At 38.2% G+C, this 26443-nt stretch overlaps 1 protein-coding gene across 1 annotated transcript in view; it reads right to left on the reverse strand.

Moving 5' to 3' along the window:
- The window catches only part of UTRN (utrophin), a gene marked incomplete in the record, with an annotated part of 519651 nt that overhangs the window by 172433 nt on the left and 320775 nt on the right, over positions 1-26443 (reverse strand). The window contains 1 exon segment of the mRNA XM_070073468.1: positions 10780-10952. Within this exon segment, the coding sequence (XP_069929569.1) occupies positions 10780-10952 (173 nt within the window).

Below are 26443 nucleotides of genomic sequence, written 5' to 3' on the forward strand. Positions count from 1 at the left end.
CTCCCCCTGCAGCGCCAGCATCATATATGGGTGCCGGTTCTAGTCCTGGTTGCTCCTCTTCCAGTCCAGCTCTCTGCTGCGGCCTGGGATAGTGGTAGAAGATGGCCCTGCACCCACATGGGAGACCAGGAAGAAGCACCTGGCTCCTGGCTTCGGATCGGCATAGCTCTGGCCATTGTGGCCATTTGGGGAGTGAACCAGCAGAGGAAGGACCTTTCTCTCTGTCTCTCTCTCTCTCTCTCTCACTGTCTGTAACTCTACCTGTCAAATAAATAAATAAAATCTTTAAAAAAATCATAATGTTTTCAGAACAACAACCATGAATCTCTACTCTCTAGTTCATTTGGTCTGTCTTGCATTCATACAATAAGAGTCATAATCTATCAATTAATATACTGGGCTAAAAGAGTGGAGTTTTGCATGTCCTTTAAGATCATGAACTAGCATTCATGTGCAGTCACATTTAAGAGGCCAATTATTCTACAATCTATACACAGTTCATTGCCAGCTGGCTGAGACAAAGCAAACTACATCATATTCAGAGGGCTAGGTATGAACTAATACAAAATCATTTGTAAAAATGGAACAAAGTTGACAGCATTTTATAGTTCTCTGAGAATTTTATGATTGGAAATTCTTTTTTTTCTTTGCCTTTACTATCAGTTCCATTTGTTCCACAGGTGCTGTGATTAGCCCCACTTCAGAAAATTATACTCTAACAAGGTCTTCATTCTGTTGAGCTCCAGCTTTTTCTGTGTTTGTATTGATTAATTGTAGGCCAAATATGTAATTACCTTTCCCCAATAAACAATAATTTCACTTGTCACAGAGCAGAACAAAATAATTTCAATTATATTAATTGAAAACTCTTTCTGCAATAATAAGCCACTTTGCTACAAGTACATTTGACAGATCTGTTACAATTTCTTTCCAATATTTATAAATACAAAAGATATGGAAGTCAGAAGTCTTTAATCAATCAAGAAGTGCTCAAGTATTCCTATGTGCAAAGCACTGATGAACATATTCTGACTTATTTCAGATGATTTGATCCTACATCTTCAATGTCTATAATTTAACTCCTTAATCAATAAACAAACCACACATTCTATTCCTTTGAAATCCAGTTGCACACACTACTGAGGAGAATACAAATGAGTTTTCCAATGAAATTAACTCTTGGCTACACAGAAATAATGAAACTAATCATTAAACCTTATAGCTGTAGCACCTGAAGCACTATTTATAAAAATGAAGGCAATACTTTTTAAGAGATGCTGAAGTGGCTTCGAAATAGAAAAAGAAAAATTGGCATATGTGTTTTTCTACATCTTTGTTTTTCCACAGGAAAGAGCAAGCTCATCTGGCAGAATCTGCCTGGAAAATCTGTTCTGGTTATTCTCCAGAACATTATAAATATGTGCTTAGTGGATTACTACCATATGCCCAAATAAATGTATGCTTCTGTAGTAGCCTTCAGTGTTCCAGTTTCATTTTAATTCTTTCATCTGGAAAGATGAAAGCCTTTTGTTGGACACTGGGTAAAATGCATAATAAAAAGACATTTTAAATTTGTGTCTGGCTTAATTGCACCTCCTCAATTTTACTATAAACTTTTTAAAACTTAAATTTCCCTGAGACCATACTGATAACAAGTCATTAACCATGTTTTCAGAAGCTTTTCACTAAAAACATTCTTAATCTAACATCATGAACACTCACATTTGTAGATAATTGACTTATCCTAACTTCTTAACTGCTTCAGTTCATTCTTTGGGTACGTGTGCTTTATACAAGTTACCCCCCTTGTAGGATGGATCATTCTTTATAACTCTCTAAACATTTTTGACTGACCAGTTCTTCAAAAAACTGTAATATAAAAGCTCATTAGAAGTTAATGATCCATAAAAATGTAACCTCATTATTTAAACATAGTAGAAAAGAAACTCGGGAGCAAACTGGGAACTAAAATCTGTTTCAAATCAGCAAAAGTATCTACCTTCCAAAGAAATTGTATCTTTAAATTATTCTTTCCCCCAGCGTACATACACAAAAGGAAATAGCTTGAGTGAGTGAGAAGTGGCATTTTTTAAAACAAAATACAGTTTCCACTAATTCAACACAAATACTTATAGAAAACTCACTCTGATATTAGGAACTACCGTACTTTAGCAACAGAAAGTCATGCCATCAACTGTTCTAGGATCAGGTTAGACAAAAGGGAAGTCAGCTAAATATACTCTGAAATAGGAAATTTGAGGGACTATGACTCAGAGAAGGAAGAAACTTGCTCATGAACTATGGGGACAGTTTGGTATCTAATCCAAAGTCAAAACTCTTTCTACTACATTGCTTTCATTATGGGTAGCATTTAGGAGACCAGATAGACACTGTCAAGATACATTATAGAGAAGTAAAGACATATTTGGAAAGCAAGCATACCAAAGCAATAATGACCCAAGTTCAGAGGCATCAGAAAAATATTACCCTCTATTGAAGGCACACACAGAATTAAATGTCCAATTTGATTTTCTTACTAAAACTGTAATTTCTTGTTTGCTATGGTGAAACACTTCTTAACTAATGAAAGACAAGCAGGTAACATTAAAGGAGAGGGAAGTTATTCCTTTCCCCAGGAAGAGAAAAAAGACATATTAGGAAAAAAGAATCAATTCCTCCAAAGTCAATCAGACTGTGCTGAGAAAACAAGACTATGCTTCCAACATGGTAGCCACCAGCAACATGTGGCTATTTAAATTTCAGTTCAGGGCTGGCACTGCAGTTCACTTGGCTAATCATCCGCCTGCAGCACCAGCATCCCAGGTTCTAGTCCCGGTTGGAGCGCCGGATTCTATCCTGGTTGCTCCTCTTCCAGTCCAGCTCTCTGCTGTGGCCCTGGAAGGCAGTAGAGGATGGCCCAAGTGCTTGGGCCCTGCGCCCGCATGGGAGACCAGAAGGAGGTGCCTGACTCCTGGCTTCGGATCGGTGCAAGCACACTGGCCGTAGCGGCCATTTAGGGGATGAACCAACGGAAAAGGAAGACCTTTCTCTCTGTCTCTCTCTCTAACTCTGCCTGTCAAAAAAAAAAAAAAAAAAAAAATCAGTTCAAGTTAATTAAAGTTAATACATTTGAGTTTCAATTCATCAGCTGCACTAGCCAAATTTCAAATGCTCTATATGCCACCTATTGCTAGCGTAGACTACTGATCAGTGCCGATAAAGAATATTTCTATCATTACAGAAAGTTCTATGGGAAAGCACTGCACCAGAGAAAGAAGAAAGAAGTAGACTCTCCCACTACTGGATTAGGAAAAGGGAGATTTGAGTAGTTTCACAATACAGTTACCAGAATCAACCATCTAAGGCTAAAAGTGGCGTCAATGACATTGTAAAATGTGGTAGCATAGAGGGAAATGATGATGTTAAAGGTTAATCTTTTCTAAAGGCTTTCGAAAATGGGCCCTGAATTTTTAAGAGGCTCATAAAAGAAAGAGAAGACAGAATTTCATCTTCGAACTCTGTTTTCATTAGATTTGACAATTTCACTGACCTTTGAAACCATATGTTCATAAGGATCTATACTAAATGTCCTGAAGCTGATAAGTGGATATTTAATTAACATAAAACTAAATTAAATAAATTTAGCATAAAAGCTAAACAATGTCATTCACAGAACAGAAATTATATTTTCCAATTCACATTTTTTCTGTGACTATAAAATATTGTCAATGTTCCTAAAAGCCTGTAATCTAGCTTCAAATACTTTGCTGTATTCTCTAATACTGATCTAAGTGAAATATACAAGTGTATGCATTGTTTTTAGATTGCCAGAGAATAGGGCATATTGGATCTTAGTATATAAGAGATATAATCAAAGACTGTAAAGATAATGTTTAATATACAAGAATTAGCCCAAGGTATTGAGCCACATGCTTTTTGCATTGTCGCAAAGAGCACACCACAATCAGAGGAGGTAGTGCTGCCGGGTAGATTTGGTACATAAACACTCAATAGATATTAGCTGGTATCGTGATTTGGCAGGCATTCACTTTCCTAAGAATGATGGTAAACTACATCAAATGCTTTCTGCCACAGCAATATCAACTTCAGAACAATTAAGGTACAATTTGAGATAAATAACCCATGAATATTAAATACTCCAAGTCAGAAAGGACATCAATCACATGGTCTCCTTATTCTCAGAAAAGAAGGAAGCAAAGGTATCTACAGAGAGGAAGCTTTGGAAAGATTTGGGAACTAAAGAGGAATTGAGATTTGTAAAAACAGTCACGGTGGTAATTATGGTAGAAAATCATTCAGCATTAAAATACCAGTTTTAAGTAGAAAGTGCAAAATTACAGTGGAAGAGATTTTCTCACTTTTTACTTTCTCGAGTACCTCAAGGCAGCCCAGGACTAAGAGCAGCCAACAGAGAGGGTGTGGTTCTTGGAGTACCAATTGGAAAAAAAAAAAAAAAATGAACAAGCAACTCCAAAGAGGAAAGGAAATCCAAGGTCCTGATATCACTTAAACATGTTATGTGGGCTATGGTTTCGAGATGGGTAGAATGGGTTTAAATAGACTGAAATGAGGAAGGGTTTAAGCAATTAAACCGAAGAAGAGAGATGGGAAAGTTCAGAAAGAGGAAGGAAAAATAAAACTAATCTAAGAATTCCACAGTTGAAAATATTGGAGGAGATACATTTTTTTAAAACAATCTAGTTGAAAGTCTGGATATCAATTTTAAGTACATATTGGAAACAATCTACAAAGTTAGATAATAGTATAAAGATTGCCCTGGTGTATAATAGCTCATGAATTGCTGGCGCCGTGGCTCACTAGGCTAATCCTCCGCCTTGCGGCGCCAGCACACCAGGTTCTAGTCCCGGTCGGGGTGCCAGATTCTGTCCCGGTTGCCCCTCTTCCAGGCCAGCTCTCTGCTGTGGCCCGGGAGTACAGTGGAGGATGGCCCAAGTGCTTGGGTCCTGCACCCCATGGGAGACCAGGAGGAACACCTGGCTCCTGCCTTCGGATCAGCACGGTGCGCCGGCCGCAGCGCGCCGGCCGCGGCAGCCATTGGAGGATGAACCAATGGCAAAGGAAGACCTTTCTCTCTGTCTCTCTCTCTCTCTGCCTGTCAAAAAAAAAAAAAAATAATTAAAAAAAAAAAAATAGCTCATGAAGCAGAGTAGCCATCTGGAGAGAATCCGTAACTCTAATGTGAAGGAGGGCTGTTTTATAGATGATGCTGTAAGCAATTCTGATTTGACACAACAGAGAGCTCTTCACTGACTAATAGGGCAAAACCAATAATGTTCAGATGCACATGGGCCGGTAGAACATAGTGCAGTAAAAGCCATGCTCTAGCAGTCTGCCCTTGGTCTCTCCAGATGGATCATCTCAGGAATGCCAAGATGACATGAAATGGTAGTTGGTTCCTAGTATAACCAGTATTCTGGTCCCTAGGAATAGGAAAATGATAAAGGCTTTACAGATAAAGTGAAAAGCAATTTGGACACGAAAACAAAAAAAAAGTTACCAATATGGATATCGGTACCAAGAATGGGAGCTGAAGAAGGGATGGAGAAGAAAGGTTAAGTAGGGGCTGGTGCTGTGGTGTAGCTGGTAAAGCTGTGGTGTAGTGTAGTGGGCTAAGGCTCCTCCTGCGGTGCCAGCATCTCACATGGGTGCCGCTTCGGGTCTGAGCGGCTACAATTCTGATTCAGTTTCCTGAGAATGCACCTGGGAGAGCAGAGGAGGATACCACAAGTGCTTGGGCCCCTGCAGCCATGTGGGAGACCTGGAAAAAGCTCTGGGCTCCTGGCTTCAGATTGGCCCAGCTCCTGCCATCACAGCCATTTGGTGCATGAACCAGATTGAAGATCTCTCTCTCAGTCTCTCCCTCTCTTTCTCTGGAACTCTGTCTTTCAAATAAATAAATAAACCTTTAAAAAAAAGTTAAGTAGGATGTACAAATTAATGTGTAATAAAGAATATCTTATGGATCAGAAGACAGCAGGAATAAGCAGATAAATGGCTAGAATAATGGATGTTTTTACATCTAAGGAGAAGCTGGGAGATGGAGAAATAGTGCTTAAGAAGTAGCCATGGGGCTGCCAATTTTCCTCCCATCCCTACATGCCCGGGTTCCTGCTTTCGCCCATAGATCTTCTGATTGATTGGTGCCCATAGCAGTTGTTGTATGTTCCGAATATTCCAATTGGCTGCTAATTGAGGAAAATGGCTAAATTAATCTTTATTAAAGAGCAACTTGAGTAAAGCATACAATTAAGGAGAAAGGTAACTTTCAATTATGAGACGAGGAGTGGAAGAGTTTGCAGATGTATTAGGACACAGAGATTCTGTTCACATTTGAAGCAGATAAGGGGAAGGCTGTGCTTTAGCGAGTGAGGGGAGAAGAGAGGAGCAGAAATGAGCAGTGTGTTCAACAGGCTTCATTGTCCTAATGAAGGAGGCAGGAAGAGAAGGCAGGAGGCTGGGAGTGGCTGCCTCAACACATCTGTTAGTGAGATGATGCCTCCCCACTCCTTGGGGAGGGATTTTCCAGTAAGCACACTCTGCCCTCTTCCCCATCCTGTAGGCAGTCCCTGTAGTGGTGAAGTGATGAATCCAATTTATAACTTCAGGGGGAGATGTCTGCATGTGCTTATCTCTGCCACCCTTGCCTCCCCAGAACTGGCCTGCAGATATGAAATTCTTGTCTACACTTCTCTGTGGTGTCCTCCACATGGGAGGTCACCTTGACCTGTCACTGCTGGCCAATATGCCTGGAGTAGGGTTCACAGCCCTACTCGGCTCTCATTCTGTGATAACCTCCACCAGCATAGCGTCTATCAGTAATTCATGTGGCCTTGGAGTTCCTACTGGCACATTATTAATGCCCGCTGAGGACACTGTTGCATTGTTTCTGCTCAGAGTGCAGCCAGGAAGGGGAACACTACTTATTGGGAAACTCCTCAAAAATTCCTAACATTAGTGGCTAAGACAGGAAAAGATAGCATAAGGAGAATTTTCATATCTTTTGAATTAACTAATGCTCTCCAAAAAGTGACAATCAATAATAAAATAATATATAAATGTAATAATGATTATATATAAAAAATTATTTGGCACTTAGCATGTACCACTATTTTAGGCACTTTAAATAGGGTACTTGTTTTATATAATTTATAGTGCACTTAAATGAAATATCCATGGCAACCCAACAAGAAGGGTATCTTTAGCATCCACATAGGAACCTGAGGCACATATAAGTTAAGTAACCCTCCCAAGGTGGCACCACTGCCAAGTGGCAAAGTCAGTGCTTGTAAACAGCATTGCTTAAGAGTATAGTACTAGTAAGCACTAAAGTCCCATTACTGAGAAATATAAACCATTTTCTCTTTAATAAATATCCAAGCAGAGATGAATATATTAGTGAACTTATTTTTGCCTATTTTTTGAAGATGAACATGAAGAATGGATCATTATTTCTTTAGTTAAATGTATGAGGGATCTTCAAAAAGTTCATGGAAAATAGGTATTATGAAATAACTATATGTGGAATTCACAATATTTTGCAAAATATGTTTATATTTGAATTATATTTCTTTGTATATATTTCTAAGAAAGCAGGTAGGTCAATACAGACACAGATACAGCCCCATAGCTATTATAGATGTGTGATGTGTGTAGTAACACAGGTACAGTATTTGTGTTCTTGTCTCTTCCCTTCAGAGCACAGTTCCTAAAGAAACTAGCCTGAGAAGCCACAGCTTTATTTCTGTGCCTCACATTCCAATCTGACTCTTCAGTCTTCTGCAATCAGATTTTCACTTCAACCCGAAAACGATGCTGGCAAAAAATCACCAAAGCTCTTCCCGCTGCCCTTGAACTCTGTCCCTGATGGACCTCCACCACCCCTTTTTCCGGCAGCTGACACTATTATCTTGCTCCTCTTTCTGAAATCCCTTATCCCTTGCTTCTTTCCAACACTCTCTGCCTGGTTTTCTTCCTTCTTCTAGGACAGTCCCTTTGCCAGCTTTCTTTGTCTTCACTTATCCCTTATGTATTAGGATTTCTTGGGCTTCTTTGCTTTGACCAATCCTAATATTTCACCTTCTTGAATAATCAGCTTACAAAGAATACCTGCCATCTATATCTGCATACCCCCATCCCATGGCATCAACAATCACATACGGCTCTCTTTTGCAGAGCAGACATCCATTCAATGGATACAGGCTGTCTTCTCCTGGGTGACTCACCAGTGCCCATGTGCCCATGGGAAATACGTTGTATTTAACCTCTCTTCCATTTCCCTGGTCTCTGTCTTCAGAACTGGACTTATTTAGTACATTTCCCATAACCGTAAAAGAGGGATCTTTCCAATGCTCCAATCTAATAATTCTGACTAAAAGTCCCAAAATTCATGGTGAGTGGAAGGCAGCACAGTAAGCGCGTGTGTTTCATGGTTTGCCTGTCACTTCTCCCTTCACTTTTCTGTCTGATTACAGACCTTTCCCATCACAACACCAGAAAGTTCTATTTTCAGACAGACTGATCTGCCTAACTTTCATAAAAAACAGTATTAATTCAAGCCCTCCCTTCTCCTTACTAGTTCATCTGGGAAGGATCAATACATCTTTCAAGGCATAGTTTAGGAATTATCTCTTTTATGAAGTGTTTGATGATGGTCTGAAGTGAGATTAGCCCCTCTCCCCTCTAGGTCACATCTTATTCTCAACAGATCTGTGAAACCCCTATAGGCAGGGTCTGTATCTTATTTCTGATTAGCAACACCTTAAACGTAGACATAACTTTTAAAAATTAAATGCTTGAAATTAGTACCTCAATCTTCTGAGGTGAGTAATCAGGCTAAAAGGTTTCTACCTCATTGTATTTAACTGGAATGTGCAATCTGTCTTGATATAGAAGCCCACTGACAAGGAATGTTCTCCCCTCTTCTATAATTTACGTTAATTGGCTAATCAGAAAATATTCCAACAGGAGTTTAATTATTCTTTCTTTCCAAGGGGGGAAAAAAAAAAAAGCATGAGTTGATAGACTTAGGCAGTAACTCCCAAGAAGGACCAAAGATTTTTTTTTATTCTGTAGCTTTCTACCTGGAATGATGTGTTTATGACAATAGCCTTCAATACATTTTCTTTCTTTAAAAAAAATCCTATAACTGACAAAATTAGAACACTGTGTATGCAATCTTTATGAGGGCCAGCCTGTGGCTTTAAGCTCTTTAACTTGGATGTTGGTTTGGCTAAGTCCTCAGTGAACACCCTTCACTGGAACACTCTTCACTGGAACACTTGTTATTTGTATTTATGAGGAACAGAAAGCTGCAAGCTCATGAGAACGAATCAGTTTAAAATTCAAGTCTTGAAGATTATAAGTACATTCTCTCAGCGCACAATGCTAATTATCCTCTGTTATTAGAGATTAGTTGGCCGGTGTGTATTTTATTTCCAACGAATCTTTACACAGAAGTATTCACACCAACACTACATTACTCCTTCCTTTAATGTAAAAGCATCGGCAAGTCCCTTTCTATGGATTCTAGAAAAAGAAAAACACTTCAGGACATCTTAAAAGAAAAAAAGGTTTTTTAAGAATTCATTCACAATAAAAAAAAATTGAAGATTTCTGTTTATCATGAAGCTGTTCTATACAATCTGAAAACAGTCAAAGCAAATCCACTCAGCAGCCCCTTTGTGAATGAAAAAGCAAATTAAATGCCATGTTGGGCAAAATTCACATATTAAGGAACTATCAAATTATCCCATCCAATCATCATGATAATCAGGTCAATTAACTACATTCTGATTTTGTAAATCAGAAAACTAAAACTGACAGGAGCTAAGCAATTGACTTAAAATTAAAGAATAAATAGTAAGGTCAAAGAATTCAAATCATTTGGTTTTAAGGTTATACATTTTTCTACACAGGATACAATCACAAAAGAACTAGGACTTCCTATTTTGAAATTTTTACTCAACAATAGTCAGTATCCCCTTAACTTATACCTAATTAGGAACTATTTACCTTGTACTAAATACGATACTAAAAATTCTTGATCCTCAAAATAACACTAATCTTTGTGTCACTCTGGGTGATTTTTCAAAGTCTTTTCCTAGTCAGAATTACAATCCTAGGGTTCATCCTTAATAATTTTACTCTCCCCAGATACAGACCATAAATCATCAGCTTTCTATTTTAATGTCCACTGTAGATATTTAAGTTCTATAAATAGGTCTTCAAATTAGATCTAAAAATAGCATGATGAAGCAAAACAATTTCACCAGTCAAAAAGGCCTAGATTCAAATCATGGCTTGGTACTTGTTAGCTCAGTTACTCATTATATTCATTAAATTTCCATTTCCTCATATAGGAAAGTATTTTACAATTCATCTGACTAGGATTTTTTCAGTAAATTTTTACAGTTGTAAAATGTACATTTGTAAAAATTCAAACAGTACTTATCAAGACAAATATCCAATAATTAATAGGTATTTGTAACATTATTTTTATTAGTTACTAGTTTTAAAATACGATAGGGGCATTTGTGAGAAGTGGGAATGGTTGGCATAGTGCATTGGACATAAAATAAATTAAAACTGTAACTGAAGAGAATACTCTTTGTGTTTAAATCACAAACTGTTTCTGAAAAAGTAGCATGAGTGGGAAGGCTGCCCTTTCTCTGAGAAACACACAAAATTTAGAAAAATTACTTCCCCTGCTATTTTTATTTTGATATTTACTATCCTGACCTGATGCTGGCAGACTTTGCTTTTAAGTCATTCCATCTTTGGTTCATGTCATCCAGACGATGCTGAAGCATAGTGGCCTCTTCAGAGTTTCCCAGAGCTTTTACCATCTTCTGCCTATTTCCATCAATGCTTTTAAATATGTCATTGTGGGCATCAATTTCCGCCTGGATGTCCTAAAAGACAAAATAAAGAGATAATGTAAAAGTTAGGTATCAGTGTCAACATTACCTGCGGATTCTATATAGGGCTTTATTTTTTTCTACTTACAAAGAAACTGCTTTCAAACAAAACAGCAAATTTAACTGTAAATGATAACAAATTCTAGGATTTCCACAATTTTCACATTGAAAATAATAGTCCTGTAAGGAAAAGAGGCGCAAAACAGAGAGGAGACAGAATATGAACTTGCAGCCAGAGAAAATAAAATCACAGAGCTTGACCAATTGCCAGCTTAACATGTACATAGACCAAAGAGGTGGCAGAGGACCCAGACCCCTGCAGGCTGGGCCTTTGTATATCTTAGGTGGGCTAGAGGTGGGGATGGGGTTAGCTTCTCCATACTTGTTCTTCAACTTTGGCCCACTGCCTTCCAAACCTGAGGAAGAATGCAGGGGCTGGGGTGGGGAACAATATAGGGTATGAGACTGAACTGGTCTCTTGAAAGAAGGCAGGGTAGGGGCCGGTGCTGTGGCATAGGAGGTTAACACCCTAACCTGAAGTGCCAGCATCCCATATGGGTGCCAGTTCTAGTCCTGGATGCTCCACTTCCAGTCTAGCTCTCTGCTATGGCCTTGGATAGCAGTAGAGGATGGCCCAAGTCCTTGGGCCCCTAGACCCGTGTGGGAGACCTGGAAGAAGTTCCCGGCTCCTGGCTTCAGATTGGCACAGCTCCAGCCATTGCGGCCAACTTGGGAGTGAACCATTGGATGGAAAATTTTCTCTCTCTCTCTCTCTCTCTCTCTCTCTCTCTCTCTCTGCCTCTCCTCTCTCTGTATAACTCTGACTTTCAAATAAATAAATAAATCTTAAAAGAAAGAAAGCAAGCAAGCAGGGAAACAAGAACCTAATATGGTAATATGGCAGAGGCTTATGTCCTTGTTCCATCAAGTCTTTAAAAATTCTAACACCTTTATTGCCTTATTCTTAAAAACAGATTATAATCTAATTTCACGTATCAGCTAGGTAGATGTTAGTATTTCGGATTCAATAGGCAATTTTTGAGATTTTATACAATAGTTCTTGCCAAATTGTAGAGCTTTGCTTAATATTCAAACATATTTTCCTCCCCTTTAAACATAGATAAAAGTTTCCTATGAAGTTTTACACAGGTCACTAAGATATCAGATATTTTTACATAATTTTCACAGTTTGACTGACTGAATAGCTAATAAGCTTAACATAAATAGTAAATAGCAATTTGATAAACTTATGAAATAGCTCGTTCTTTAAATCAAATAAAAGTTTAAAACTTCAGTTTGATAAGATAAATTTTGATGCACTAAAAACAGGAATTAGTATAAATAAAAATTGATTCATACTGTGAAGATACATTTGACAATCTATATCAAAATTTTCAAAAATTTTGAAATTATCTATTCTAGGAAGATAAATGAATTAACATGTTTAATGCATTTATTATTTTAAAGTAAAAATAGAGCTATTATATTAATAGTAATATTGTTTTAAAACAGGATAAAAGCTATACATTTTGCTAATTTAATTTTTAAGTATGCTTTAAAATTAGCATATGTATGTAATTATACAAACATCTATATTAAAAGACTATAAAAATTAATATAATCTCTATAGGTAACTTTAGTGGGTTTTTTATTATTATAACATCTCTGAGTTCCTATGTTTCTGCAAAAATTTGGGCTTCTTTTGTAATTAGATAAATTTTACAAACAAAATTTAAGACATGTACAGAGGGTCTAATAACTTATTTTATTACTTTCCTACTATAAAACATCAATGCCACTATACATACTTACTTAGCATCATCTTTTCATCCTGACTTAAATGGAAGCAACAAGTCATAATAAACTTGGTGGGACAGCTACTAACAATCAACAAATAAAAATAGATGGAGCCAAGATGGTGTGCTGTTAGATTCATGGCATTAATTGGTAACTAATATTAAAGCAAGCTACCAGGCCAATAAAAATCTTATATATCAGGCAATGAATCTAAATTAGTAAAAGGATAGCAAACTTTTAAATAATCAGAATTGCACTGCCTTTCTAAAGTTTTCCTTTTAAACACCTACTATATATGTCCCCACAAAATTCACAAGTTGAAAATCCTAATGTGATGGCATCAAAAGGTGGGACCTTTGTGAGATGATCAGGTCATGAATGGAATTAGTGGCCTTACAAGAGACCCCCAGGGCTGCCCTACCCTTTCCACCATGTGAGGACACAGCTGGAGGGAGCCATGCTGAACCAGAAGGCAGACCCTCAACAGATGCTGAATCTTGCCAATCCTTGATCTTGGACTTTCATCTCCAGAACCGTGAGAAAAATAAATTTCTGCTGTTCATAAGCTACCCAGTCTATCATATTTTGTTACAGTATCCCAAACTAACATAGCTTCACGCTTCTTCATTTTTTTTTTCAGTTCTAAATGAGCATGGTAAAAACTTTAATAGGTCTTTGTACATTCAGAATATTCATTTAAAACTCACTTCTGATAAACACATTCATGCATTCCATCAGGATCTAAATGATTGGTCTTCAATCTTCCACAAGTGTACACTAATCAGACGCATTCAAGGAAAGCCTTAGGAAGATGTCACATGGAGTGAAGGGTCATATCACATTATTATCATTTCTGATGGGATCTGTGATGAATATGACACCAGTAGAGGCAGATTTGAAGAGTGAGTGATGTGAGCACACAGTTTGATGGACAATTTCTTCAAGAGTTGTGCTATAAATTTGCAAGCCCATTGATCTCTGAGGTTATCTGATCCTAATCACAAAACCAAATTGGGTCCACCTGCAAAGTGTGATCTGGGCCATCAGAAATAGGCCTAACCTCTGCACAAAGACTCTGAGATTGCTGAATCTTTCACATTTCCCTGGAAAGCTCTGTCCCAGAGCAGTACAGAACAGGTGTGCATAGGGCAGCAGGGGAAGAGAACCAAACACTGACTCCAGGTTCTCAGGTTGGGCAACATTATGCATGGAAAATGGCAGCCTTATTATAATCTTAGTTTTGAGTGCTTTATATAGAAATTCTTAGGAAAAGAAAAAGTTTAAAACTTTTTTGGTGTCATCTCCTAGACAACACGGTCCCTGTGATGAAACTGTTCTATTTTTGTCTCCTGAAGTACATTTTAAGAAATCTAAAGAGATATAATGAGAAGGTAGCAGACAATGTTTGCAACAGATTTAAACTTATGCTGTGTATATGTATGGTAGCTATCTTTCTCAAGAAGTTCACTGACACAACCCACAAGGCATATCTTTGCTCTGTGTTGTCAAAGGGAATCTGGCCTTAAATGTCCTGTACAGGTTCCAAAACATCATGTTCAGGGGACCACACCAAAAATCACAAGTCTGCTTCAAACCACATCCTGATATAGCCTGACCTGACTGTTTGCTTCCTTTCACATTCAAGAGAAGCATAAAGACAGAAGTGCATTAAGATGCATAGTCTTGGGAGGGTGCCATGGCTCACTTGGTTAATCCTCCGCCTATAGCGCCAGCATCCCATGTGAGCGCCGGGTTCTAGTCCCTGTTGCTCCTCTTCCAGTCAAGCTCTCTGCTGTAGCCCAGGAGGGCAGTGGAGGATGGCCCAAGTGCTTGGGCCCTGCACCTGCATGGGGGACCAGGAGGAAGCACCTGGCTCCTGGCTTCGGATCAGCACAGTGGGGTGAACCAACGGAAAAGGAAGACCTTTCTGTCTGTCTGTCTCTCTCACTGTCTATGACTCTACCTGTCAAATAAAAAAAAAAAAAAAATCCAAGGTATTTAAATTAAAAAAAAAAAAGATGCATAGTCTTCTAGGTTTTACAGGAACATTCCTCAACATCAGGAAATTTGGGTGACATGAGCAAAAGCAAATTTGCCTTCTCACATTAGATCAGGTGATGCAGGGACTGTGATGAATGAAATAAAATAAGACTGCATAACTGGCCAGGCCAATGATGATAAGTATTTCTACAAAGCTTTCTTTGAGAGCACTCCCAGTGACCATATGTTCATGTTGGAATATGACTTTTAATACAGGGAAGACCTTCCACACATGCAAATCATCAAATATTAGGAAGAATAATCAACAGAGATTGATCAAAGAAAAGGAAATAAGCATACATAATTTTTTAAACATTTAGCAGCATATTTATCTTGCCAAATATACGAAGAGCTTCTAAAACAATCATCTTAATATTTCTTCTGTATCTTTCAGTTACATAGAATAAATCTAATGTAAAATAGAACAGATAGATGATCCACAGATAAATCTATAAATGCATAAACGAATAGATGAATTAGTTAATCTTGACTGGATGGCAAATTAGTCATTGTAGAACCAGGAAATAACAGACAATTAAAGAATTGGAACTGAATGTAGTAATCATTTTGTTCAATTTCTTCACTTAAAAATTTTAATATGGGGAACCTGAAATCACTTATGAGGCTGCACTGCACAGTTCTGCCTAAGCTTTCACCGGAAATTTAGAATTAAATGTGGCTAATGAATCATGGTCCTTTGTAGATTACTGTGCAATGATGCACTGCTTTTAAAACCAAGATACCAGCATGTGAGGCTGTCTGATCATGACCCCGATAGGGCATCAAATGCTAAAATAAATTAAAGTTCCAAGAAAGAACTTTACTCTCACTGCACTGGCAGGAGACTTGGCCTACCAGGGCTTACCTCCACCACCTCAAGCCCTTGGGAATGTTAAGCAGCACAAAACGGTTACTGATAATTAGTTATGGGAATATAATCCATGTAGAAGCACAAAGCAATGCTCTTCCAAGCATTTAACATAAGCTGGTCATGTGCACACAGGGGCCACTGCAAAAAATATTCAAGCAACTGAACTAACACTTGAAAACAGGACAGAAAAATCATCTTAAGACTCACTTGAAATGAGCTTTTAAATAATATAAGTACAATGTAGAAGGTAAGAAAAACCAGAAGTTAGAAAGAGAGACTACATATTTTTCTCTGAGCAAAACACTATCAAAATCATCATATATATATACTTTCAGAGCAATCTTCCAAAATACAGGTACAAAAGTTCACACAGTTCAGTGATCAAAAATCAGGGTTTTTATAAACAATACCTGCCACCCAATCAAAATAAATTTCTCCATAAAGAAAAGCATTTATTTATTTACTTTTTACTTATTTTATCACCGATAGTTGATACCAATTTGTCCTTAGCTGGACATTTCTTTAATGATGTAACCCACAGAGACATAACAACAAGTGTTTTATAACATACATCATATGAATTGTATTTCTTTTAATATACTATAACCAAGTAGTAGCTGTAACTAGGTAAAAAAAATGCCATCTTCAGATTATAATGAATAGAACTGTTTAAAACCTCCAATAGGAAACAAGAGTTTTAGAATGGGGCCACCAGGAAGTCTTCAACAACTGAACTGGTGCTAGGACAGAGTTGTCCTCTTTGGGTCTTGATATAATTTCAGTTTATTTTTTCTTGGCATATTTATTCAACCTCACATGGCCACAGCTATGTTTTCTCTGAAGGAGTTCTGATCCCTTTCCTGAAGGTGAAGCAGCAGAGTTAGTAACAACTTCCTCACCATGTCCCAAAGCTAAACTAAATAAACAAAGTTAACCATTAGGGGAAAGTAAATCTATTCTCTTTTTCAAAAGTCAGAGCAGATTTCACAGACAGCTCATGACTGATTATCAGACGCTCAGTAGGATTACTGCCAGGGCTTTAGGTTTTAGAAAATAAAGAATCCGAATATTTTTTTTTTTAAAAGTTATATATTGCTCAAATAATATCATTATCAAAACTTGGTATCCCATACTTAAATATGTTTTGAGGTAGTTTGTGAGGTTTCTGAGATAGTGAAAAATCATAATTAATTATTTTATTAATGATTTCAACTAATTTATCAATTTCAAAGCTATTCTATTAATTATTCTGTAAACTACAATTTCTCCCAAAACCTACTGTCACAGATTTTAATACTGGCACTGAATCGCATTTTGAGCAACAACAGAAACTGCCATTAGCAGGTCTACAATAACATTTATAAATTAGGCAACCAATGCCAATAATATTTTCCTCACTGTCTGTAATCAGAAATATGTGCAAGATAATAGAGTAGAAAGAGCCAGAAGTCAAACTCGTGATTTATTATATTTCAAGATAATTTGAACAAGCCACTGGGTGAGAGGAAGGGTACAGTGGGAAGTATCACTGTGCTCCTAAATCTCTATATATGAAATACATGAAATTTGTTCCTCTTACATAAATAAAAAATACAAAAAATCAACAAACTACATTATAAAGGTCAACATAGTAAACATTGCTATAAACAGAAATATCTTTCACATCAAAAAAATGTTCCAAATCTTTGCCTCTTTACTAGTTGTTTCTAAAACACACTAAAATCCTAGCAAATTAAAATCAGGTGGCTTCCTTGCTGAGGTACCTTATGGATATGCAGATGTGACACGCATAAGAACGTTATGAGCAGGGATGAAACATTTCAAGTGGCCAAACTCCTGTCTCACCTCAGTTCCCAAAGCAGAGTGTAATCAAAATTGGACAGGTTTGGAAATCCAGTTATGAATTATTGCATTACTGCTTATGAGATCTGCATCCTGTTTCAGAGTGCCTGGGGTAGAGTCCCGGCTCAGTTTCTGATTCTAGCTTCCTGCTAATGTGTACCCTGGGAGGCAATGGTGAAGATGCAAGTGCTTGGGTCCCTGCCACCCGTATAGGAGACCCGGATTGAGTTTAGAGCCACTGACGTTGGCCTGCTCCTGCTCAGGCAATTGCTGGCATTTGGTAAGTGAACCAGCGGATGGAAGTTCTCTCTCTGTCTCTGTCATTCTGTCTATCTGCCTTTTAAATAAATAAATTTTGAAAAATCTTTGAAATTTAAAGGTTTAAAACTACAATCCTGGGGCCCACAAATTCATCAACTCCTGATCCTTGACAATGCAGTTCCTATTATCCAGAAAGGTCCTGATTTCTTCCTGCAACACAAGTCTACCCAGAAGCTGCATGCACACCATCTCCTTTCCTTCCTTAACCTTAAACTCATCTTCTAAGTCTCAGCTTAAATTTAATTTCTCCAGAAGAGACTTCAAGAGCACCAGATTAACCAGGGCTACCACTACCCATGTGGTTCCCTAAATTTTTGCTTTGAAACTTCCTTGTGTCAGGTCTCTATCCTCCTCTGTATCTTCCCTTTAGGGAATGTCCCACTGCTCTCCACTCTGTGGTCACCCTCAGTTCAGAGCCTGGTACATACATGCTATGCACTTCCCACATGTTTTCTAGGTACCCAATGAATGAGTAGACTTTGAAAAATGAAGCTCATTGTGTTTTACTGGGGACACATTCATTTTGTAATTAGATATTACAAATTAAGCAGTACAATAAAGCTTCAAACTGTCATTTTTCCAACCAGAATCACCCTAAAGGAAGTAAATGCCATAAAGAAGTTCAGCACCTCTTGGTTTCTCTCTGTGTTGTCACTATGAGGAATGTCACCGAGAATGGTACTACTCAGACACACACACACACACACACACACACACACACAAAACCCTAGAGACACAGTTTCATTAACCACCTAGGAGCAGGGTAGCATAAGTTAATAAAGGGCAACAGAGCTAAAATTTTCCTTTATTCTATGTTCTGACTACTGAACAAGTGAAACAAAGATGGTACACAGTGCACAGAACTCAAGTATGAAAGTTTATTAATAATCACTGAAGCCATCAGAGATCTCCTTTATGAAGTAACTTTCAAGGGGAAAATTGATTAATTTACGCCTATGTATTGATTAACAAACTAACCCTTGGGCTGGATTTCAGGGAGGTATATGGTTGGACCAGTTTTGTGTCTCTGGTCAACTATCCCCCAATTAGTCTCCCTTGATCCCTGGTCCACAACTGCTCACCCCTCATCCCTGGACTAGACAATTATAACCTCCTTGCTGGCCAGCACATCTTGCCACAGGGTCCTCCTCCCTTGGTGAAAAGTTCCTCCTCTTCAGGTATCCATCTGGGAGATGCGCAGGCCTCTGTAATTGGGGTTTGCTGCTCCTTGATGAGTTGTCACCTTGTGAGATCAAAATACTTCCTGCTTCCTCAGACACTCCCAGCATTAGCTTTTCTAGTTCTGGGAGATTAGAAAGGTAGCATCAAGTATAATTTGCTCCTTCTTCCTATGTTGGAAAACCTTACTCCTGGCATCACAGATTTAGGGCCTAGATAATCAATCATGTTCCAAATATGCCTACATGAATGGAACCCAATCAGACTCACAAGCAACTGTATCTCCCAAACGTTCAGAACATCAACTAGAATACCCCCTTCAATTAACCTCTGCAAACAGACTTTCTGCCTGGAAGCTATGCAATGGACTACATTCATCTGGAAATCTTAATATTCTAACCAGTCATCACTGGAAGGCACACCCCTCAGCTGTTGGCCTCAACTATCAAACAAATCAGGACTTGAGTAGATTCTCCCAACATCTGATCCTTGCTCTCTTAAATTCTGAAGTGGCTTCAGAAACAGCAAAATCACCTTTTTGCTGTGGTAACTAAACATTAGATGGAACAATTACAACTGCTGATTGGAAAAGGGTTAAATCACTGAGGTAAGTATTCTCTCAAGAAACACATCCCTAATGAGGATGAAAAGTCAGAACCAAAGACATTAGGAGTCAAAGGATTCTACTCTTATTTATGGAAAGACTGCTTTGGAACTTCTGAAGGGACCACCTGGCTTTTGCATCTAAGAAGCCAGTCTTGGTCTTTTCCCTAGAAAGGGCCTTGCTTTCAGAGTTGGGGGCAACATAGGTAATTATATTTGAAAGGTGTGAGGTAGTGAGACTTTTCCTTAATTCCAGTTTTCCTGGCAATGAATCCATATGGCATAGATTCAATATATGAAACAGCTTTTGTGAAAATACACAAAGAATATTTTTTAAAAGACTTGAGTCAGGGGAAAAGTACATTCATGTATGACAACTTCCTACAAGTGAAATACGGCAAAGAGATTAACTCTCACGTAGATTTTCATAAAGGCACCTAACACAAAAATAAACATATTGGAGCAACTTCAAATTGAACTGCAGCAGCATTTTTTTAAACTTCCTTTTGCCAAAAAAAAAAAAAAAAAAAAAAAAAGAAAAGAAAGAAAAAGAAAATCCCAAATGAAGCTTTTGTCAGTAGATTCTTTTACTGTCAATTCAATCACTAAACTGAGAACAAGAAATATTAGATACTAATGCTTGGGTGTTATAAGAGGACCAGGACTTCCAACTTTGCCAGTAAAATGGCCTGAAGGCTGAGAGGCAGATTCCTAACCTCTGGTATCTGACCTAGGCTTTTAAGACTAATAGCAGCAATTACAATACAAAAGTCCAACTATTGCCCACAATTACTGCCTCACAGGGGGTCTAAGTAATGAATTATTCATGTAACATGTGCCCTATGCCTTTTTGGGAAGAAACAGACAAATCTATACAAAACAAGCTAATAGACCCCTTTATGGTCATAAAAGTTTGCCACCTGCTGTTCCCAGCTGCCAGAAAGAGCCTGTTCTTTCCCTTCCCTGTCTCTGCAAAAAAAAAGGTGAGCAAGCTGCAAGCCGACTGGGTACCCTCACTTACTCTCAGGAATTTAGAGGCTTAGCAAGGTATCAAAGAGAGGTCAACCTGCCCCCATCCAACCCTACCACCCAGCTGCAAACACCATCCTTGCTGTCATGGTTGGGGTACAGGGAACAGATAGGGCTCTGCAGCTACAGCTGGGACGTTGGGGTGGGAGAACCTTTGCCAAAGAGCTAAATCTTTTCCACACCCTTCCCACTATAATGTTCTATCTTCAGGAGGCAGTCATGCTTGCGATTGTTTTGGAAAAGCTTTCAAACTTTTCGAATGGCATGGTTTTACATCTTTTTCCTCTGGCAGCTGTGGGTTTGTAAAAGAAAGAAAGCCCATTATTCTTTTAATGACTCAATCCAGTCTTGCGTATATTTGTACTAGCAATGAACGATAGGTATTCATGGTGAAAACCACTGAGTACTTCTTTATGGAGTGATAAATAATTGACTTTTGCTCACAGTGAGAGAAGATTTCAGCTCTTTCTTTTTCTTTAAAGACTGGAAATTGGAAGAAGATAGCTGTTTGGCATTCAAAGCCAAAGGAGGGCAGGAACACATATGCGGCAAGTTGAGGTTTTCTGTTTTGTTTAACTATAAATATAAGGTAGCATTTGGCAGGCGAGACTCAACTCTAGAGGGTGCCAAGAGCCTTCCAATGGAAAAAATAACTAAGAGCCAACTAATGATCCGAGCATTAAAACTCCACAGTGCATCTAAACACAGCTCCAGTAAAACAGACACATTCAGAGAAGGAAATGCATGAATCAGACGTCCCATCGTCCCAGAGAGCAGCTCCCCCTGCCTCCAGAGCTGGAGTCTCAGCCCCTGAGGCTGTGTAGGGCAGGTACTCAGCAGTCAGCAGTGCAGATAAGTGAGCCTGAGGGGCATGGAAAACAGAACCCATGCCTGATGAAGTCAGAACTTGGCACCAAAATCCAGTATTTGTTGCTGGGGTTTTGCTCATTTTTTTTAAACCCTCAAATAAATTTCAATTAAATTACCAGCCTGCTTGAGTACAAAGGATCTCTTCTGATGTGGAATTCTAAAAGTGACAGGCACCAGGAGAAGCCTCCTAACCAAAGGAAAGAATTGCTAATTTGCTCTTTACTTAAAAAACAATTTTGAAAAGGACATCAAAATCAAATATGCTTTAGAAATGCTATTAAGTAATGAAAGCACCCATAGAATATCTGCCATCAAAATGCATACCAAAAAAAAGGATGAGAAAAAGAAGGGAAAAGTGTATTCATGAAGTTTGCCTTCTGCATACCTTTTCAAATTTTGTCAGCAATTCCCGTAAGCTGAAGTTCAGACCAATCATCGTCCAGTAGCCTTTGAAGCCTACATCTTTCCAGCAAACTTCCTTCAGACAACAGCGTTCAACCTCTAAAAGCCGTATCTCCTGGCTATACTTTAAAATCCTTTGTAAAATCCTTCACCGGCCTTGCCCTTGAGCTATAGTCCATCAGTAGCAGCAACTTGCGCTGGGACATCTTAGCCACCCCACAGTGGGTCCGCGTTTTCATGGACTTCGGAGTTTGCTAGGTGTAGACCTGCTCTTGAGTTTCCTGCTAGCCGCATTCCACGAGGCTGGCATGGTGTCCTTTTTCTCTGGGAAGTCCAGGATTCCCTTCTGCTCACCTCACTAATGACCTGCAGGCCACAACTGTTCTCTCTTGGGCCCCAAGCTTAGTTTGGTCTCAATTACACATAGCAGGGAAAAAAAAAAAAAAAAAGAAAGAAAGAAAAAAAAAAAAGAAGCTATACCTTGGAAACTCGTATGAGAGAAGGAAAAAAAAATTTTTGCCAAGTATTACCAGCTTCCTCCATTCAGACTGGTTTCAGAAAGAAAGAGAAAAAAAAAAAAATCCTGGGTAAAGAGCCAGTTTTCAAAAACCATGACTTGTGTAGAGTTCGAACAAGGAGGAGTGTACTCTTAGCTCAGAATCACCAACACGCGGGACGGGCTCTGACTCTCCCAGACACAGGCAGCCTGTGTTGCTATGGTAACCACCAAGCTAGTTTCAGTCCATTTCTCCACGTAGGCCTGGCCTGAGGGATGCTGTCAATGCAGTAGAATGCAAGCTGTTCAAAAAGTTGTTCTGCGTGTCCGGAGAAAAGTTCTGGCGGCAGCAGCAGCAGCAGCAGCAGCAGCAGCAGCAGCAAGCCTGCAATCCCCTCCACCGGGCTTGGGCAGGAGAGCCTCAGTCAGCTCAGGCAGGCAGTCTGGCTGATCTGACAGCAGTGTGGTAATCCACTTCTCTTTCCAGCAGTTGTTTATTATTTTAATCAGCATCCTCCCTTTCCACCACCCCTCACACAGTTTGAAGTGAAGCTCACTCCCACTTCCTGGAGGCCTCCCTGCCCCAAGCTGCAGCAACGTGTCACTGACACTGTCTCACTGGGAGCAGACCACAGGATCCCTGTGCCACTCGGGAGCCCACCCAGGCAAAGCAAAAGGAGTGGATATACAAAAACAGTACAAAACACCAAAGAAAATAGGCGGGATTGGCTTATGATTTCTTAAAAAAAAAAAAAAAAGAAAGAAAAAGCTTTCAAAGATAGATAAAATGACAGGAAACACTTTTCAAGGTAAGTTCTTTGATCTCATTGATACCACTGCAAAGTCATTCAGACTGTTTTCATATGGGGAATTTTCTTGTTTTTCACACAAAACAAGTCAAACTGCTCAAAATATAATTACCAATTTCTTTAAATGTGTCTTCCATTTTGATGTTAGATCATTCCTAGCATTCAAAGAGGCCACTATCTTCCACAAAGTTTTAAGTGTAATCACTTAAATTTTTTAAATCCAAATTATATATTCTTTGTACTGAGGTTGTGGACACCATTCCAAGGTAAAATGAAGTTTTGCTTTTGTACTATATGGTTATTTAGCATTGCAGTAAAAGCTGAATGGGACAAGAATGTCCATGTGAAACAAATTTCTCTAGATGTGTGCAAAATTTCATCATGAATAAAAGTGTTTTTAAGAGTGACACCATCACAAGTGGAATGATGCTATCATCACTATGTTTACTCTTTGCATCAGGACATACAGCAAAGCCCGCAAAAATCTGAAATTAGAATGTGAATCTCCTAGAAAGCTACTTGAGTTGCTTAAACAGAAAAAATATTAGCACTCGTTTAATCACATACAGAAAGAGATTTCATTTAATAGCTGAAAAAAAGCCCCCAAATCCATTATACAATGTTGTTCCATATGGTTATTGTGTTTTAGATTTGCAGACCATTCACCCGCTCCCGCTGCTCCATTTCATTCACAACTTATTTTCATATCAGTATTTAAGTAACATGTGTTTTACATCTGCCAATCTATACAAAATTTTACAAGCTTTTAAAATATTTTCATTATTTATTCATAAAAACCTACACATCCCCAGAGGCACAGTGGCTTTATGAGCTTTCTAGCAAAATGTGTTTCACCTGAATTCAGATTTATACCCATACACAATTTATTTCAAAAGCAAGTGTGGTAATCTAATCGTTCTTCAGAAAGTCATAAGTAAAAATCATCTGTAATTTGGATCAAAGGAGCAGTGTATCAGCAGGAAGACCAACCATCAGAAATGGAGTGCAGAATCTCCCCTAGAAACAGACCAAGCCTCCAGAATGTGAGAAGGCCCTGGGGCCACATGCTGAGGTCTCCCAGCCACAGCAAATACAATTTTAACATAAATACAAAAGAAACCACCAGCACCCTCAACAGCATCACCATCACCACTATAATGAATAAATGAATGAGTAAATAAATAAATAAATAAAGAGAGAAAAAGAAAGATCTTTCTCAGCTGGGCAAACTTCCAGCTGCCACCCAGGTTGGTGGATGACTGTGATCAGAGACATGTGCAAACAAGCTGTCCACCATGCATGTAGTAGAAGAATGAATTAAATAAAAAGTCTGCAGAACACAGAACACTACCATCTTACTCTAAAGTATGCTCTCAGGTTTAAAGGGTTCTTATGCCAAGAGAAAAGTTGTTATTATGAGAGTCCCAAATATTTTGTATCCTTACACAAAGCTAAACAAACACAAGACTGGAGGGAAAAGAAATGGCATCTTTCCTATTAAGGATTCTTCCAACTGATAAAAGCAAGAGAATTTTATCAGTGTGATAAGACACTGCATCCTACACAGGCTTTAGAATAGAGAACAAGAGTATGTTTCCACCTGCTCTAGCACAGAATTCCCAAAGTCAGTGCCTCAGTTGTCAACTACCATCCTCAGAACCAGCATCTTCTGCTACTGCAGAAAAGTGAACGCTACAGAAAACTCCTTTTGTGACAATTATAAAATATTCAAAAATATGATGTGGACAAACCTAATAACCTCTTTAGAAGGAAAAAGGCAATGGCTACAAAACTCAATGGATCTATATTCAAAACAGATCATTCAACAGGATATGGAATCATTCAAAGAAAATTATTCTAAATTCTTAACTTCAATTACAGAGGAACTACACACTTGCTAAAATCCTAGAAAGCAACTAAAAATGATGTCAAAGGCACTAGAGATTATTTATGAAACAATCAAATGTATTCCATAAACTTCAAATAGCTAAATGTTTGTTAAATTATTTAAAAAGTAACATGCTATTTGACAGCTGAGTGACACATGAAAAATGAGACTTGAAAACCATAAATGTGAGCTGCTCTGCTAATAATGAACACACTTTACTGTGAAGTTATGTTGATAACTACAAAGAAAAATACATTCTCATATTAAAATCAGTACATAAAAGATCATCTTGGTCGTACGCCTGATGTTTCCGTAACCCCTTCTTAGCAAGCACCTTCTTGATCCATCATCTCCTGAAATCCTGTAGTCATCAAAAGCAAAAATAAAGACCTCCAGTGAAAGCCATATATCACCAGAGAGACTTAATAAACTGGGTGATGATATTTGAAATAACTGACATTTTGTCAGATTAAACTAGCTTGAAGATAAATTATTCACCAATCCTCAAGAGGTACAATAAATTTAACACTACTAATCCTTGCAACAAATCAACACTGGAGAACCCAGGATTCACTAGCTCAACAATCTATGTCTCTAACACAGCTCCAAAAGAAAGCGAAGGTTCCAGAATCATAGCACAAGAAAACTCAACAATGGAATCATTAAAATCTAAATGTAAATGACTTAATAAAAACCACATCCCAATACCAAACTCAGAAGAGCTAAATGTTTATAAGTCTTTTGCAAAAATATTCATAGATTGGACTAATTAAGAAACTTTACACTTAAAAACCTAATTTTTCAAAAGATAACTTCTTTAGTAATTTAATCAAGATCCCAAGACGCACTTTAGTGTTAGATTACACATAACGAAAAAAAAAAATAAAAAGTAGCCTAAGTACTTTGTTGAAAAACAAATTTGGTCTTACTCCTACAGGGGATTTCAAAGTATGAAACAGAAAGTTCAAATTTTTTAAATTGTAAGTATATTTCCATTTAAAATCCAGCAAGTTTCTCTTCATATTGGTCATTACAAAGAACAGAAAGAAAAGAAGAAAGTCTTGGGGAACCTAGTGAAGCGTATGGGGGTCAATAGGTGATTACAAATAAATCTGCACATCATGGCTGATTCAGCACCAAAATGAAGAGCTGCAGGCATGGGTAGAAAACAGGCTTGTTATAAGCCCATTCTGACCCAAGGGAAGATCCCATTTATTTTTCTGTGTGTGAAAGAAATATGCACAATTCTCCTTTTCATAACCTTTCTAATGTTTATAATTCAAAAGTGAAATAGCTTTAAGACTCTCATTAGGATGTGAAATTTCAACTCATTGTCTG

This window comes from Oryctolagus cuniculus, chromosome 5 (genome assembly GCF_964237555.1).
Source record: "Oryctolagus cuniculus chromosome 5, mOryCun1.1, whole genome shotgun sequence".
Lineage (NCBI taxonomy): Eukaryota > Metazoa > Chordata > Mammalia > Lagomorpha > Leporidae > Oryctolagus > Oryctolagus cuniculus.